Source organism: Sciurus carolinensis, chromosome 1 (assembly GCF_902686445.1).
Source record: "Sciurus carolinensis chromosome 1, mSciCar1.2, whole genome shotgun sequence".
Taxonomy (NCBI): domain Eukaryota; kingdom Metazoa; phylum Chordata; class Mammalia; order Rodentia; family Sciuridae; genus Sciurus; species Sciurus carolinensis.
In genome coordinates, this window is record NC_062213.1 from 88,543,987 (window position 1) to 88,562,098 (window position 18,112).

General features: G+C 42.0%; 1 protein-coding gene across 3 annotated transcripts; it reads left to right on the forward strand.

Moving 5' to 3' along the window:
* The first annotated feature begins 2,956 nt into the window (after window positions 1-2,956).
* On the forward strand, window positions 2,957-17,102 carry LOC124993135 (low affinity immunoglobulin gamma Fc region receptor II-like). 3 transcript variants are annotated; one of them, XM_047564766.1, is made up of 8 exons: window positions 2,957-3,174; window positions 8,143-8,163; window positions 9,868-10,122; window positions 11,648-11,902; window positions 12,555-12,677; window positions 14,222-14,362; window positions 16,532-16,569; window positions 16,693-17,102. In XM_047564766.1, the coding sequence occupies exons 1-8, from the start codon at window positions 3,063-3,065 to the stop codon at window positions 16,771-16,773; spliced, it is 1,026 nt and encodes a 341-aa protein (XP_047420722.1). In that variant the 5' UTR covers window positions 2,957-3,062; the 3' UTR covers window positions 16,774-17,102. The 3 variants fall into 3 exon arrangements, with proteins under 3 accessions (XP_047420722.1, XP_047420713.1, XP_047420728.1); XM_047564757.1 differs by lacking the exons at window positions 16,532-16,569; window positions 16,693-17,102 and having other exon boundaries at window positions 14,222-15,613; XM_047564772.1 differs by lacking the exons at window positions 12,555-12,677; window positions 14,222-14,362; window positions 16,532-16,569; window positions 16,693-17,102 and adding an exon at window positions 12,133-12,206 and having other exon boundaries at window positions 2,960-3,174.
* The last annotated feature ends 1,010 nt before the right edge of the window (window positions 17,103-18,112 follow it).

The window sequence follows — 18,112 nt, forward strand, 5'->3', positions numbered from 1 at the left end:
TATTTAAATTTCTCCACAACATTATAAAGTAAGGACTAATGTAATGTCCATTTTATAGATGAAGCAACATTGCTTAGAAAGACTAAGTAGTATCACTTAGAACACACACCTGAGAAGGGATGAGGATTTTGATCTGGATCTATCTCATCTTTCACGAATTTTGGGTCACTCAAACCTATTCCATTGCCAGAAACACACATTTTAAAGCAAGCTGTCCTTTTTGAAGAATTCTCTTTTCTGATTGACATATTTCAGTTTTAAATAGCACACCTTATATTTGTAAGCATTTTCTTTTAGAAACATCTCCTTACATTTTGTTCTGTGATGAAAAAGAGACCCCTATTTCAGTTTCAGCCCACCTGGCTCTGTGATGATCTACTTTAATAAGTTGTCCAAAACATATCTAGTTCTTTAATCTCCGTGAAATGGTGATAGTGACATCTGGGACCTGAGACAATTCAGAAAAGTAATATGTACAACATGCAGAGCTTTCTGACCATTTTCACATCATGGCACTCAGAGAAAATCACATGTGTAATGATGTAAACAAATGAAGTTGCTCACACTGGGGCAGCTGGCCCACCCAGACATTCCCAAGCCTGGGGGCCACTCAGTGGTTCAGTGTACTTGTGACTCATACACGGCATGTAGGTAGTAGTGCCATTGTAGAAAACATGGTGTCTTTAACATCAGGCAGACCTGGTTTCATATTCTGATTCTACCACTTACTAAACCATCGAGCCATGGATAATCATTTGAACTTCTCTGAAGCTAAGTTTCTTCATGTGAAAATGAGAATGATAATATTTATCTTCTGGGATTGTTATAAACATTAGAGATAAGTTTAATGCCTCCAAAATAAGTGTGCTTATGCTTTATATTAATTATTGTATTTGTTTCTTAGGGTGTTAACCACATTAGGGTGTTAGCTATGTATAGCTTTTATTTCTAATTTGTGTGTGTGTGTGAGTGTGTGTGTGTGCGTATGTGTGTAAAAAGGGATGGAACCCAGAGCCTCACATGTGCTAGACAAGTGTTCAGCCAATGAGAACATCCCAGCCCTCTAATGATATTTGTAAAGTATTGGTATCATCCCATTGACCTCTAATCACTGGTAAAAATATTTTTTCACCTAAAAATCAGCTAAGGGTTGTTCAACCCCAGGGCTGCAAAAGCTCCAGCATATATACCGATGCCAAAGAAAGAATTTGGAGAACTCAGAGGAGAGGGTTTGGATGTTTTTTACTCGTGCACTCCTCAGTGGTAGCAGGTGTGACAATATGGAGGACCACACCTCATCTATGAGAAGGGGCAATATGTACCAGATAGGTTGTGTGCTTACTGCACAGAAAGATTTCTTCAGATGTTTTATGAGTACATTCCTTTACTTTACAGCAAAGGTCACTCTCCTTTGATCCCCATCTAAAGACTGGAGACAAGGGAAGTGACCAGTTTCCCTTCTCCTTCCCCACATTACTACATTCTTGGAGGTCCTTCTTATCTTACCACCAGGAACAACAGGGCTTCCTATGCACTGAGTGTTGTTTACCCCAACAAGGGCTGAAGCGGGTTAGGGGATAAGACAGTGCTGGTAGAAAAAGCATGTGGTAGAGAGGGTGGGGCTGCTGAAGGTTTCTGAAGACCACAGAGTGTGGTCATTTCCTTGAGTATTACAACCTGCTTCCTGAAAGAGTATTTGGGACAGGGGCCCCAGGAGAGGGTCCCAGGACAGATGCCACAATTATCTCATGTTCTGGGGATGTTGAGGGTAAACAAATGATGATAAGAATGATGACATAAAGAAAAAAAAATAAGTAGCATTCATTAGATACCTGTGATATAGCAAGCACATTTGTTCTCTCTCTCTCTCTTTTTCTCTCTCTCTCTGTCTCTGTCTCTCTCTCTCTCTCTTTTTCTCTTTTTTTACTGACACTGGAGATCAAACACAAAATCTTACACATGCTAGGCAAATGCTCTATCACCAAACTGCATTCCCAGCCAACTCATATTTTTTTTCATTTTCCAAAAACCTTGAATGCAATCAATGATTCTCAACCAGGAGCAATTTTGCCCGCCAGGAAACATTTGCCAATGTCTTGAAACATTTTCTTTTTCCTTAACAAATGGAACCAGTGTCGACCAATGAGTAGAGGCCAGGGACGCTGCTGAACATCCTACATATACAGGGCAGGTCATCAAAACAAGAATCTTTTGGTACAAAGTGTCATTAATACTGAGGTTAAAAAACTGCTTGAATTGATAGGTATGATGATCTTCATTTTTACAGATCTGGAACCTGAAGCTGTGCAAAGCTACCTGGCATTCTAACTTGGACTTACCATTCCAAAGCCTGTGTTCTTTCAGTATGCTACAGTGGTGAGAACAGGATGAGAGAAATGACCAGGATAAAGAACCAGGGCCCAGGTTGGTGTAAAATAGATATTTATTATGATATTCATTAAATGAATGAATGGATGAAAGAACAAATACAGAAGGAAAATAATGAGGATGTGTGGGCATCTTACTGCTACTCTCATTCCATAGTCCAAAAGTGAGTCAAGGTGTTATAACAGAGAAATATCAAATGATGGTTGGTGGTCTTAGGCCTCTCTGGTCAGTTTGGGAGGACTACAGATTTTAGTGTCTGGATCTCCAAATGGAAAAAATACCAGAATTTGCCTGTATGTTGTTTTCAATTATCTTTTCTAAGGAGGATGGAGACCGAGGTTAAGAAGTTCTAAACTGAGTTAGGGTGGCCATTTCCCTCTTTCTCCCAAAGGCCCAGGCGAGTTATGGCCCCAGAAAAGGGAAGTTGTTTCCCATTTTCTAAAAGTTCTGTGACTTGAACTGAGCCAGATTTATTCTGAGAAACCCTGAATCTTTTAGGAGGGAAGAGTTGAAAAGAAAGAGGGTGGAAGGGGTGGAGCCTATGATTAAACAGACGTTTCTTTTCACTTCCTCTTTTGAACTTCAGAATTGGTTTATCCTCTGGCTGGAATCTGCCAAGCCTGGAGAGAAGCCCGTACTTGTGTGCTGTTGGAACCAATTTGCTCCAGGGAGTGATGAGAGTCCCCTCGTTCCTACCTCTCCTTGCCACTGAGAGTGACTGGACTGACTCCAAGCCCTCACAGACTTTGGGCCATATGCTACTGTGGACAGCTGTGCTACTTCTGGGTGAGCCGGGGCTCATAGAAGGGACACAAGAACAGGAATACCTGGATTCGGGCTGAGCTTGGGCAGGAGATGACAGTGACATGGGAAGCATATCAGGAAAATCAGGTGCATGGAGGCAGTTGATTAAACTCTAACAATCAAAGTTGGCCTTAGAAAATCAAAGTTGGCAGGGTTTGGTTTTTTTTTTTTTGGGGGGGTGGGGAGTGGTGTTGTTTTTTGGTTTTAAACTATGTTTTAGCCCATTTCACTGGATCCCCCCAGGCCTGCAATGCTCTGCCATTCCCAACATCAGAATCTGCCCAAAGGAATCTAGTGACCTATACCTGAGTGGAAAATGGATGGCCACAGTATTTCCCTTTAAATTGGTGTTTCACATGGAACTAAGTCTTAGGCTAGTGCTACCTTAGAATGGGTGTAAAAGAAGCTCCAAGATGCATTTTGGGGGGTGACAATGGCCATCCTCCACACTTCTGAATGTGACAAAAGCCCATTCTCTTACGTGTAAGGAGATTCCCCTGGGCAGAAGCATGGGAGGGTATGTGTTATCCAGGAAACCAGGGCTCAGAGGATCCACAAACTTGGGAAATTCTGGAATCATCAATTGTGGAATCAGAGAAACTACACATTCCTCCTTTCACTGCATAGACCATGATGTGGGTCCTCACTCTGATCAGTGAGAAAGCCAGTGTGCTAAGCCAGGACAGAAGGCCATTTTCTGATCATGTTCTCAGGTGTGAACCAGGGAATAGAAACTGATGATGCTAAGTGGTTGGAAGAGTCTAGGGGAAGCTCCCTAGGGAGTCCTAATAGCAGAACTGCTTTTTTTTCTAGCTCAATTCCTGGGGCTTCCACCCTTACCTCTCAGAAAAAGGTACATAGTTGCTCCTGCAAGTTACTGCTATGAAATGATAGTGAAATCCAGTCAGCAGTAGAAAACCTCAGCCCTCAATGCTAGATGATATAGGGCTACAGGAGGCAGAAGTAAAGAAGAGAGAGTATTTCCCCTCGAGTGGATTAGAGTATAATAGATGTAAAGTAAGCACTGAATCACCTCATTTATTATGTGGGAAGACTCAGACCTAGAGAGATGATGTGCTTCTGTTTGTGCTAATAGTGCTACCAATGTGCCAGTAACCTGGACTCCTGGGAAAGATTTTTGGTGTTTTCTTCCATTTGCCTTTTGCTACATCACTGAGGCTCTACTCTTATCTTTTCCATTCTTTTCTGGTACTCCATGAGTACTATCATTATCACTTGATGACAATTTTATAGCACCTTTCACTGTGTCTTGATTGCTCCTGACTCCCCTCCTGGCCATTCATGCTGCATGCTGAAGTCACGGTATATTCAAGTACAGCTATGGCTGAGTCCCTGCACTTCATGCCTTCAGTGCTGGTCCACTGCCTACTGGAAAAGCTCCAATTCTACCCTTCTAACCATGTCCCTCGTTGTGCCCCAAAGAGATCCTCCTCTACAGCCAGGCAATGTGTGCAATGTTCTTCGTTTTCAACACCTTTGCTTCTGCTAATTCTCAACCTGCCTTGTTTAAACCTTATGTTAATTCTATGTGCCAGGCACTGTTCTAGGACTTGGGGACTTATCAGTGAACATGAGAGACAGTTTCACTGACCTAAAATTTAAGATCTTTGTCTTTCCTTTCTTCATATAAAGTTTTTTTTTTCCTCTTCATCTTCTTTTTCAGCCACTTTCCCACTACACTGTTCCCTTTCCAATCCCACACACTCATGTTTTCTGCTATTGTTTTCATGTGCATAACTCCCAAACCTATTTCTCTTGTTTACTTTTATATAATTTCATATTTCTGACTATTGATTGGACACCTCTAAATATGTTTGACAGCTTAGAAACAAATTATATTAAAAATCCAACTTGCCATCTTCCTCTTATAATATTCTTATCCTTCTAATATTTATATGTACATGAACACAGTCACCTTTTCCCTGGTCATTCACTTATATCACCCCCACATCTCATTAAGTGCCAAGTTCTCTGTTCTTTCTGTTATATCTGTACCCTCTTCTTTACTTCCTACTGTCAATACAACTGAAAAGTAAAGATATGGAAAAGATACGTGCATTTGGTGGAGACAGAGAAGGGCAAGGTAGTCGAGGGAATTTGCAATGAGATTATTATAATGATGAATCACCTATCTAAGCTAAATGGGGGAGATGAAGGCAAGTGTGGGCTTAGGATAGAGTAGTGAGGTAAATGCTTTGGTATCCTTGATGAAGTCAAGATGATTATGGGAGCTGTCCTTGAGCAGATGAAATGGAAGAAGAGGAGGTTGTGATTGAAGCATGGAATATATGATTTTGTGATTTTGGAATCAGTAGGATTTCTGGTGGTGATGGTTTCTGGGATAGGAGTGGGCAGGTGTGGCCAAGTTGTATGAAGTAAAGTTCACTGGGGATGAGTGGGTCAAGGAATAACTAAGCTGGATGTTGGACAGGTCATCCATGTGTATTTGGGATCACAATAATTATCTTTTTCTTAACTAATCTCTTCTATTTCCCCTGTTCCAATTCATCTGACACTGCACTTTTGGCCCCAGTTAGAACATTCTGAGTGACTTCCCACTGTTTACTGAATTAAAGAGCAAACATAAAAGTTAGCTTGTATTTATTTTAAACTTACCATGTGTCAAGTAACACACTAAAGGCCTTAATTGGATTATCTCTAATTTAATCCTTTCAATAACCCTATGAAGTAGGTACTGCTATCATTATCTCCATTTATAAGCAAGGAACCTGAAGCAGAGAAAAGTCATTTGTGCAAGGTCACTTGGCAGTGGTGAAGCCAACACTTAAACTCAGTCTGTGCTTTTGCCCATTGAAACATCATTTGTCATCAGGAGCCCTCCAAAGTATGGTTCCTACTTTGTTTTTTAGCTTTGCCCTTCATTATTGGAGGTGCTTTGGCAGAGACAAGAAATGATGTTGAAATTGACCTGGAACTTTCTAGAAATTTGGCTAATTACTTTCCAGTCCTTCCCATGGAACACCTCTTCTCTATATGTCAAAATCCTATCAATCTTGAATGTGCATGATGAATATGACCTCCTTTATGGGACTTTCCTTCTCGTCAACTCCAAATCCTGTCAAACTCAGAACCCTAGGATCCTTTTCTCCTCTGAACCTCCACAGCATTTTACCTACACTTCTCCAATGTCATTAAGCACATCTCTTTTTCACTAGATTACTTATATGCTTATCTCCACTGTAAGACTTTTGGTTTCAGTGGGGGTAGGGACTTATGTTCTTTTCCTTTTCCTGAACTCAGGATGAATTGCAGGACAGGAGGAAGTCAATGCAGTTTTGTTGACTAGCTTTGTATTGCAAAGGAACAAAGTAATGGGTCTAAGTGTACAAATAAGAGATGTAACATCAGGACCAGCATCTGGTTCTCCAAACTCCCAGGCCAACTCTCCACAGTGCGCCCTTCTGGTTCCTTGCTTGTGTTTCAGCTGCCTTCCATACTTAATGTCCCTGGAAATTCACACGTTTGGAAGCCTTTTTACTTTTTCTCAGTCCAAATACCAGAGGAAAGCCCCATGAAATGGACACGTAAAACATGCCCTATATATGCACATGCACTGGGCTCTACTTTATCTAAGAACCCTGCTTTGCTCCTTCACCTAATGATAGTGCCCACAAATCCACTTCCATTCAGTTTTCCTGGTCCTTCCTGGCCCCTACTTTGCCTCCAATTGGAAGTTCTTTCCCTAACCCAGTGTCATTCCACATACCTGCATATGAAACCACAGATCTGGTGTCCTTTTGCACTCTCCTCCTCCTTTCAGATTTGCCTAATAGCAAAAATCTGGAAGATGTAATTATCAAGCAGCAGTGATACAAAATAATTCATGGGAGAGCCACATAGAATAGAATGTAGTTTGTTAAAAATGACAACATAGACAAAGCATGGTGGTGCATGTCTATAATCCCAGCTATAGGGGAGGTTGAGGCAGGAGGATCACAAGTTTGAGACCAGCCTGTGCAACTTAATGAGACTTTATCTCAAAATAAAATAAATAGGATTGGGGGTGTAGCCCGATAGCACAATGGGAGAGCACTTGACTACCATGTTCAATCTCTAGAACTGCCAAAAAAAAAAAAAAGACAATGTGGAGACAGATTAATCTAGTGGATCTTCTATTGTTCTGTGAAAAATTAGGTAAGAGAATAATTTTTTATAGTTTATCCTCATTTACCATTTATATATGTCTGTATGTAAACATTACATGTATATGTTTTCATGGGGAAAACCCAACCGAGTATATTCCCAAGGTGATAATATTTTTGTCATGTGTATTTTCCATTTTTCTATTATGATCATGGACAATGTGTAATCTCTATACACTCCCCCCAGAAAAACAGATAGACTGGCAAAATCATTTACACAGACTCATAAATTATATGTAAAGTCCAACAGGGAACTTTCCAGAGGCATTTTTACTTCATTTTCAAAATTTATTTACTTATTTTTTGCACTATTGAGGATTGAACAGAGTGGGGGCTTTACTACTGAGCTACATCCCCAGTCCTTTTTCTTTTTTATTTTAAGATAGGGCCTTGCTAAGTTGCTGAGGCTGGCCTGGATCCTGTGATCCTTCTGCCTGGGCCTCTCAAGTTACTGGTATTACAGGTTGCCCCACTGTGCTCCACTCGGGGGCATATTTATTTTAATCAGTCAAGTGTTAAACCAAACAATGGTGTTAAAAAAAAAAAAAAAAAGGAGAGAGTGATTTGTATCTCTTTCTCTTTCTCTCTCTCTCTCTTTTCCTGTTGTTGGGGAGGGAGCTCTCAGTACTTTTGAAAATGTGTCCAGTTCTAGCAGTCCCAGGGAGTATGTGTGGGGTGAGGATTGGACTGTGGGTGAAGGAACTCTGGGCAGGCTATTCAGTGTGGAGGTTCAGGTCCTGGTTGATCTTTACTTTCTTTCTTACAGCTCCTGTTGCTGGGACACCTGGTAAGTACTCTACCTACATTCTCTTCCTCCTCCAGTGCTCCATCTGGAGGTGCTCTAGATGAACCAACAACCAAGCTCAGTACCAGACCCAGGAAAGGGTCATTGCTCCCAGAAGATTCCCTGTCCCTGCTTCTTTCCAGGGAGTAAGGGGATGGGTGCTTCAAACCTTCTGGTTCTGTTATGGTGAGATGTTACAGACATTGTCACAGAAATATGAATTCTGTCCTTGCTCAACTGCCTTCTATTCTCTAAAAACAAAACAAAACAAAAACAAAAACAAAAACAAGAATTTCTAAAAAGTTAATCTCAAAGAAGTAGAGTAGAATTATAGTTACTTCCCAGAACCTGGGAAGGATGAGGGAGATGGGAGGATGGAGAGAGGATAGTTAATGGGTATAGGAGTACAGTTAGAGGGTATGGTTAGATAGGAGAAATAATTTCTAGTGTTCTATAGCACAGAAAGGTAACTATTGTTAGCAACAATTAATTATATATTTCAAAGTAGCTAGTTGAGAGAATTTTGAATGTTTCCAACACAAAGAAATGATAAATGTTTGAAGTGATGGATGTGTCAACTACTCTGATAATCATATCATTATCCATTGTATATGTGTATTAAAGTATCACATCTACTCCATAAGTATGTGTAATTATTATGCATTATGTCAAAGATTCTTTTAAAAACCTCATTAAAGAATAAGAGTTTCTGCTCTCCAAATAAAATTCAAGGACATACAAAATAACGATATGCACAGATTGTCCCATGTGTTGATAAACTCTATTTTGAATGGATCTGAGGGCTTCTAACAGAGAGAGCTTTGTTGGAGTGAACTTTACCAGGTACTTTATCTGTGCATTCAACCTCCTCCCACCCCAGTACTGACCCTTTAGCTTTTCTCCCTCTCTTGATTCTTCTGAGGCTACTGAAACTCCTATATGCTTGAGTATGAGACCTGGCCATCCTAACCTCCTTTTGAAGGGATAAGGAATGACATTATGTTACAACAGAAACCTGATGTCCAGCTCTTCTGTCTGACACCTTCACTTGTCAGATGCCCCCACTTGTCTGAAGGAAGCTTTGTAGAGTTTATCACTTGTGTCCAAATGTGCCTCAGTTTGTAGGGGAGCAAAATGAGTCAAAAGAGAGAGAGAGAGAGAGAGAGAGAGAGAGAGAGAGAGAGAGAGAGAGAGAGAAAGAGAGAGAAAAGAAAGCTGTTAGGATATTTCTTGGCATAGTTGATATTTATTTCTAGGGTATTTACCTTGCCTGCCTTCTCCCTCTCCAACATCTCCCCTTCTTGATATTTGGTACTAGGGATTGTACTCAGGGGCACTCTACCACTGAGCTACATCCCCAGCTTTTTATAGTTTATTTTATTTTGAGACATGATGTTGCTAAGTTGCCCAGGGTGGCCTCGAATTTGAGATCTTCCTGCCTCAGCTTCCCAAGTAGGTAGGATTATAGGCATGTACTACCACATCCAGCTTCCCTTTGCCCTCTTGCCCACTCCTTCTGAGAATCATCTGAGTTCCTGCAGCCCTGGTAGTGGATTGTATGAGTAATAAGAATTAATTCAGTTGCCAAAAAACTTCTGTGCCTGGTTCCCCCAATAGGAATAAAGAAGCTTCTTTGAGATTCAAAGTCTGATCAGATTCTTGGGGTTCCCTTTTCTCATACTGCCTCCTCTCTCTGCCCCTCCACAGATCTCCCAAAGTCTGTGGTGAAACTTGAGCCCCCATGGATCCAGGTACTGAAGGAAGACTACGTGACACTGAAATGCCAAGGGGCCCGCAATACTGAGGACCATTCTACTCAGTGGTTCCACAACAGGAGCCTCATCCTGACCCAGACCCAGCCCAGTTACAGGTTTAAGGCCAAGAACGATGACAGTGGGGAGTACACATGCCAGATGAACCAGACGAGCCTCAGTGACCCTGTGCATCTGGATGTACATTCCGGTTAGTAGAGGGAGGTCCAGGGAGGGGCCTTGGAGAGCTTGAATCTGCTTACACTATAGAGGTTTGCCGAAAAGGGAGATGGTCTGTTTATTGGGAAGTATTGCTGTGAGTTGCTTGTTTGCCCACTCATTTCCCTTTTCATCCACCTCTTTGCTTCGTATGTGTGGTGGTGATATAAATTCGTAAGAAATTCCTCAGCATATATGAATGATTGTTTTTGCAATAGTTGTGATTGAGCAAGAGGGTGCCAAAGACCACAGAGAGGCAACTGGGTGTGAAAGAAACAGAAGGAAGTCCCTTCGTCATAAAAACTCTTCCATTTTCATGGTGATACACAATAAAAAATTAATTGAAATAAAGTTGAACAACCAAACAACTACAACAAAACAGACCACAAATGAATCCTGACCCTGGAAATTACTAACTATATAAATCTGATGAATTCATCGAATGCTTAAGTTTCAGTTTCCTCATCTGAACAATGGGTAGACTAATGTCTCACTCATAGGGTTCTGGGGAGAATTATCATTTCCCTGATCTCTGTTCACTCTCATAGTGCTGGGTACCCTTGTGTCTCCTTCATCTGTGTATTTCCAGAGATGGGACAGAGCTTAATAAATGTTTGCTGAACAGATCAATGACAAAAAGTAGATTCTCCATAAAGAGCTACTATGTAATCACAATGACTATTGCTAGCCAGGCATGGTGGCACTTGCCTATAATCCCAACAACTCTGGAGGCGGAGGCAGGAGGATCACAAGCTGAGGCCAGCCTGGGCAACTTAGCAAGACCCTATCTCAAAATAAAATGTAAAAGGACTGGGGATGTAGCTCAGTGGTAGAGCACCCCTGGGTTCAATCCCCAGTACCACAAAAGCAATCAAACAATGACTATTGTTACTGTTACTCTTCACTTAGTCCCCTACTCTCACTTAATTCCCAGATTTCCTCAAACAATATATAGCAAGGTAACAATTCTCCTGGGACACTGCTGCCTTCTGAGACCCTGCTGAACTGAGGCTGCACATTTATTAATATTCATCAAGTAAACCAACATTTGTTGGAAGTTTAGGACTTTCAATTATTTCTGAAACATATCTCTGCTGTTTCTTCCTCAAATGTTCTTTCCTCAGTCAGACTGGATTCATCCCTTCCTCCCCTAAGGAAGGAACTACATCTCAGAGTCTCTTGTGTCCTTGACAGGAGAGCACTGCAGCTGCCTACTCCTGGGTAAGGCAGAGAAGATAAGTGTGTTCTGAACGCTGGCTGTGTACCAGAAACTTTTGTAGATGCACAGTGTTATTATGCTTATTTTCACAGAAGAGGAAACTGAGGCCCAGAAGAATTAAACAATTGCTCAGCATTCCAGAGCTCATAAATGTATGGATCCAAAATTAGAGATCAAACTGTCTGATTACAAACTTAAGTTCTTCCCTCTGCACATCATATTCCACAAGTAAGGATGGTCTGAGTCTTGGAGTTGAGCCAAGACCTCCTGGGTCCTGTTGTCCTTTTGTGTCTTTCAGACTGGCTTCTGCTCCAGACCTCTCAACTGGTATTCCAGGAGGGGGACACCATCATATTGAAGTGCCACAGCTGGAAGAACAATCCTCTGAACAAGATCACATTCTACCAGAATGGAAATTCTAAGCAGTTTTCCCATTACAATAACAACTTCTCCATTCCATTAGCAAACCAAAGTCACAGTGGTGATTACTACTGCAAAGCAAGTGTAGGAAGGAAGTCCTACTCATCAAAGTCTGTGACCATCACTGTCCAAGGTGTGGGAACTCTGTCAAAATGTAGGGAGGGAGTGCACAAGGGTCAGGTTAAGGTTGTGTAGACCACATGGAGATCCGAGAACTACTATGGCAGCAAAGTTGGGTGCTGGGAGAAAGAAGAGAGTTGTAGAGGCCTTGTTGAGGTCAGTGAGAAGGAGTAGGGGCCAGAGCTAAGAACCCCCAGCTCCTGGGTGACAAGAGACAAGGCTGTTTCCCACTTTGAAACATAGGTACCATACTAAGAACAGCAGTGAAACAGAGCTCTCTTATTGGTACAGAGGTTCCCTAAACTGAAAATTTCTAGATTTTTCTCATGTCCCATGTGATAGCCATTCCCTCCTGAAAGGCTGGCATGTTCTGGACAGTAGAAGCCTTCATGCCCACCCTCCCCACTGTTCATGAGCACTCTTCCTGTCCTCCTGGAAACTCACTCGTATACCTTTATTAGTTTGGTGGAGAAACTTGCATAAGGGGGAGACCCAAGTCCAGCTATACAAACTCTGGGCAGATGAGATTGTGGGTTGAAGTATTAAACCCGTGAATGACTTAGTCATAGAAGAACTTCAGGTGTCTGGCACTGGATCATCATGCTGGAAGAGGATGGAGGGTGGAAGTGAGGTAGGAAGAGTGTCTTCAGATCTGTCTTTCTTAGGGTCCAAGTCAACCCACTCTTCACTGGCGGTGATCATTTTGCCTGTGGTGACCGGGATTGCTGTAGCTGCCATTGTGGCTACTATAGTGGTCTTGATCTACCTCAAGAGAAAACGAACTTCAGGTTTGTGACTTTCCTTGGTTTTGTGATCAATTCCTGCTTAGCAGATGCTTAACCCTAGATATTGCTGGAACCCCTATATTTGGACTAGAAAATCTTTAGCATTCAGATACAGCTCTATTTTTATTCATTTATTAATTCATCCATTCGACAAGGCTCAAATGAACTTACTTATATGTCGAGCACTGTGTTATACACTATAGATGATGCCAAGATAAAGAAGTCCAGTTCCTGACTTACTGAGTTCTCAGCATTGTGGGGAAGACAGAAGTGCAAGTAGATGATTATAAACTGGAGTAAGAACAATGACAGAGAAATGAAAAGGCGCTATAGTGATATAAATAGGGCTTCATAACCCAGTGTATTAGTCAGCTTTGTCACTACAATGACATACCTGAGATAATCAGTTTATAAATATGAAAGGTTTATTTTGGCTTACAGTTTTAGAGGTTCCAGTCTATGATCAGTTGTCTCTATTGCTTTGGGCCTGTGACAAGGCAGCACATCATGGTAAGAAGATGTTATGGTCACGAAACAAGAAAGCAAAGAAGAGACTAGGAATATGTATATATAGCAAATCCTCTTCAGAAGCACACCCCCAATGAACTAAAGACCTCCCACTAGGCCCACCTCTTAAAGTTTCCACCACCACCCAATACCACCACTCTGGGGATCAAACATTTAACATGGGAGTCTTTAGGGGATACTCAAGATTCAAACTATAACAGCCAACCCATTCTGGGGCAGTTAGAGAAGCTTTCATGGGTAGATACTATAGTGTAGTGATTGAGGCATACATAGTAGGATCAGACTATGTGGGTTCAAATCTCAACTCACAGCTCAGCAGCAATATGGCCTTGGGTAAACTGCTCAACTTCTCTGTTCCTTAGTTTCCTCATCTGGAAAATGGGGATACTAATAGGACCCACCTCACAGGATTATTAGGACAAGGAATAAGGCTAAAGCTGTTATACCAATGCCTAATAGATAGTAGATGGCACATAGATATGCGCAATCACCACTGTGGAGGAGGTGATGCTTGGGGTAGCAATTAGCTAGGCAAAGAGGACTAGAAGAACATTCCTGGCACAGAAGTCAAGGTATAAAAATGGGGAATTTTGTGGCTAGGATAGAAGTCAAGGGAAGAGAAAAGGGTGCTGTAGGCCACTGAGAAAGAAAATAATACTACTAATATCTCAGAAAGCACTTCGTAATTTGTTCATAGCAGGACTTCAGTTACTGATAATAAATAAATATGGAGGTACTGAGATACTGAGAAAAAGTATGCTTTTAAAAGGCAGAGCAAGCCTAAGGAAGATGTAATGGCATGTTCTTTCTGACAGTCCTAGGAGTCCCCATGGGATGGTTGGCTTAAGACTCTCTGATTGGCCTTTTCCAAGCTAGAGCAGTTCCTGGGTAGGGCATCTGGGAGTAGGTAGGAGAGGGATGGGTCATGTTGGTTCTAACCCAATCCTCCCCTGGTCCTTGGTCCTGAGGACTAAAGCCCCACTCCATAATCCTACTAACCTCCTATGTGCCCCTCCTAGCTCTCCTGGGAAACCCTGAGCACAGGGAAATGGGAGAGACCCTCCCTGAGGAACTAGGTGAGTACAGCATTCCCTTTGGGGACTCAATGATGTCCCACCCCGGGCTGCCAGATGGATCAGAGCCAGCAACAAGTGGCTTGTGTAAGTTCAGCCTGAGCATGAGAGGGAGGGGGCAATGGGAGGAGGGCAGAGGCTCAAATCACTTGGCCAGTTCTGAGTCTAACTCCTGGGCCCAAAGAGGGAACCTGGGAACATTTGCAGAACAGAAAATCAGAGATATTTGGATATTTCTGTAATTTGGCAAAGTTGGCACAGAATAGGGGTAAGAAGATGTAAGATGTAGGCCAATGGAATTAAAGAGGTAGGGGTCTAAGAGGAAAGGAGGAGGAAGAGTGGGGAAAACCCTTAGATTTTTTGAGGAATAGGGATAGGGGTAGGTATGGTAGAGCTTTGTTCTTAGTGGAATATTAAGAGGAGATTTGGGCTTCATAAAATTCTGGGGGAACCAGAGCCATTAATGGGCTTTATTTTGTGGACAAAGTTTGATTCTGATGTCCACTGTGTCAGTTTATTAAATATTGACCTGGTTCTACCATCATCATACAATAGAATACTGAGCACATCACTTTCCCTGATGGGGTTTAGACACCTCACTGAGGAAGTGTGTGGGTTGGCTTAGATGACCTCTGAGCCCTTGTAGGCCTGACATTTTGAGAGCCAGTGACCATCCAACCTCTGGCCCAGGTCAAGGTATGTAAAAGGAGCAGTGTTCCAGGAGACTTTCTCACTGTGGTTAAAATCAGAGCACAAAGGAGACTGGAATTTTCACAGGGGCTTCCGTGATAGCAGAAATAGGCAGGAAGAAGAGACCCTTGAAGATTCTACCTAAGATGTCTGGAGTATGACTCAGAGCAGAGCCAACAGATTTGAGAGCTTGAGCAATCTTTTACTCATGTAGCTTCACTTTGAGCAGGGTTTGTGTGTCCTTTGGCAGTCCATGTGGGGATGTGGGCCTGAGTCCACAACTAGGGCCAAGCCAGATCTAGAAAAAAGTCCAAACACAACTGGATTCACCACTTCATTGTTTGGTTTTTGTCTACACTGGCATAAATATTTCCTAAGGCATCTATGCAGCCAGGCACTGGAGCTGATGGTTTCCCAAAAGGTACAGTAAGTTGCTGGGATTTGAGAAATGAGGAATGTATTAGAAGGGGAATTCTGAGAGTAGTTTGTTCTAGAATTTGGAACATGACAAATAGGGGCTCTTTGTGTCCAGGGGTGTGTGAAGAGACTAGAGGCATTGTCTCAAGCTCCTCCCCAACTTCCTGGGAAATGATGATTTATAGATTACTGAGGCGCTTTTCACATTGGAAAGTGAACTTAGAGCAAAAATGAGGGAATTGGATATTTATCAGAGAAAGTTCTGTCCCTGTCTCTTGCTTGCTTTTTTTTTTTTTTTTTTTTTTTTGGTGGTACTGGGGATTGGATATAGGGGTGCTCTACCACTGAATCTTATCCCCAGTCCTTTCTAATTTTATTTTGAGACAGATTCTCATTAAGTTGCCCAGGCTGGCCTTGAACTTGCAATACTCCTGCCTCAGAGTTCCCAGTTGCTAGGATTACAGGAGTGTGCTACATGCCTAGTGCTTGCTTTTCCTTTCTTCCTTCCTTCCTTTCCCCCTTTCTCCTTTCCTTTCTTCCTATCTCCTTTCTCCCTGTTCCCACCCTCCTTCCTTCTTTCCTTTCTTTCTCATCTCTTTTTTCTGCCTTCCTTCCTTCCTTCATTTCCTTTTTTCTCTGCCTTCCTTCTTGGCTTTCTCCTCTCCCTTCCTCACTCTATTTCTTTTTGATGCAGTGGAGTACCTGATTCTTCAAAGTTCCCAACAAAGAGGCACTGCATTTGGCCAATGTAGAAAGAAATGGTTTTGGTATTTGATCTTTGAAGACTGTGGCTCTCAAAAATCTGGACTTAATTTTACACTGATACTGAACACCCCTATCCCACTATCTCAGATCCCCAAATCTGCCTGATTTGCTTCTAGGAAAGTTCAGCAATTCTCTGAAAAAAATGTGGTGCAAAGACTGCTTCCCTTTGCCAGCATGGCCATTGGGAATGGCTGAGTCTGGGATACTCCAATGTGGGTGAATGAAGTCATATTTTTTCAGGACTTGGTCTACAGGCCTGAGTTGGGGTCAGCAGTTCTTGACTCAGGTCTGGTTTGGGCTTTGCTTTTGTAGCCTTGGCAGCAGCACAAGAAAGCCCGCTTCTCCAGCAGTGCCTGGGCAAATTTATCTTCTTTCTGCCCGTAGCCAATCCCACTAATCCTGAAGAAGCTGCCAAAACTGAGGTAAGTGTCCCCTGTCATCTCCTTTTCTTTCACCCTCTTCCCTCTCCCCTGCTATCCTCTTCTGTTGCTATCCATGACTTCCTCTCTCCCTGGATCTCCACTGCATGTTTCTGCTTTCTCTAGGCTGAGAATACAATCTCCTATTCACTTCTCATGCACCCAGAAGCTCAGGAAGAAGAGCCAGATTACCAGAACCGCATTTAGTCTCCATTGTGTTGCCCTGGAATTTGGGGAAGAGAATCAAAAGAAGTGAGGATCTGGTGTCTACTGTCCTAAATTTCCCTTGGAGAGGTTGAGGGAATGCTGCAGTGGCAAAGAAGGTGAACTCTTCCAGAGTTACCTATGTCAGTCCTCAGGTTTTCTGTCCTGAAACCAACAGAAAATGTGGTCCCCAATGACTGACTGTACTGATTCCATCTGTGCCTCAGCACTTCCCCACAAGAAGACTCTTCTGTTGTACATCCACAAAGCCACATACCACTAAAAAAAAAAAAAAAAAAAAAAAAAAAATCGTAAAAGAAGATTAATGTTACTAAGAGATAGTAGCAACATGGAAAATGCTTATGTTACAGGTTACATGAGAATGCTTAAATAAGTATGTATGATATCAGAAATGATAAAAAAAAAAAAGACTAACAAGTACCATGACATTAAAAGTGATTATTTTAGGGTGATGGAATTATCAGTGACTTTTATTTTCATTCTTATTTTTCTGTTGAGATCATGTATTACTTTTATAATAAAATATGAAAACAAGGTTGTTGACCTTCTCAAGGCTGCATTGGTTAGAGTGTAGACTGAACTCCCTGGGGTCCATTTCTCTTCAGTGATAAGAATCTGGGGAAGACAGAAATGGATAGGATATGGGGGAGAGGAGGGATGGGGATTTGGAGTGTTAAAACTGACTTTTCTCCTGATCAACTTCTGTTCCTTTTCTTTTGTACTGGGGATTTAACCCATGAGTGCTTAACCATTCAGGTACATCTCAAGCTCTTTTTATTTTTTGTTTTGAGACAGGGTCTTGCTAAGTTGCTTAGGGGCTCACTAAGTTGCTGAGGCTGGCTTTGAACTTGCAATCATCCTGCCTCAGCCTCCTCAGCAGTTGGGATTACAGGCATGTGCTACCACGCCTGGCTCAACTTCTCTTCTTATTCCACATCCTCTTCTCTTTTGTGCCATGTTGAACAAACTAATCACTTTGTTTTGTAAATACAAGTTTTCAGAAAGTCAAACTTCAAGTGAGTTCTTCAGTGGGGAATGGGTACTTCCAGGGCCTTTCTCCTGGTGTAGTTACCAGAAGGGTATGATCTCAGAGGAGCCATCGCTCCTAGGCTAGAATTTTGAGTGCCAGATTTCTTGGGGGTTTAGTGAGTGCCCTTTGAAGAGGCTTCATTTTTGATGGAATATAACAGCATCATTGTGAAAAGTTCTTTCATTCAGTATTTTGCAACTATTGGGAATTCCATAGATTTCTGATACTAATTTTTTATGGTCACACAATCAGATTTCATCTGCATATATTGTTACAATTAATGAGTTATTA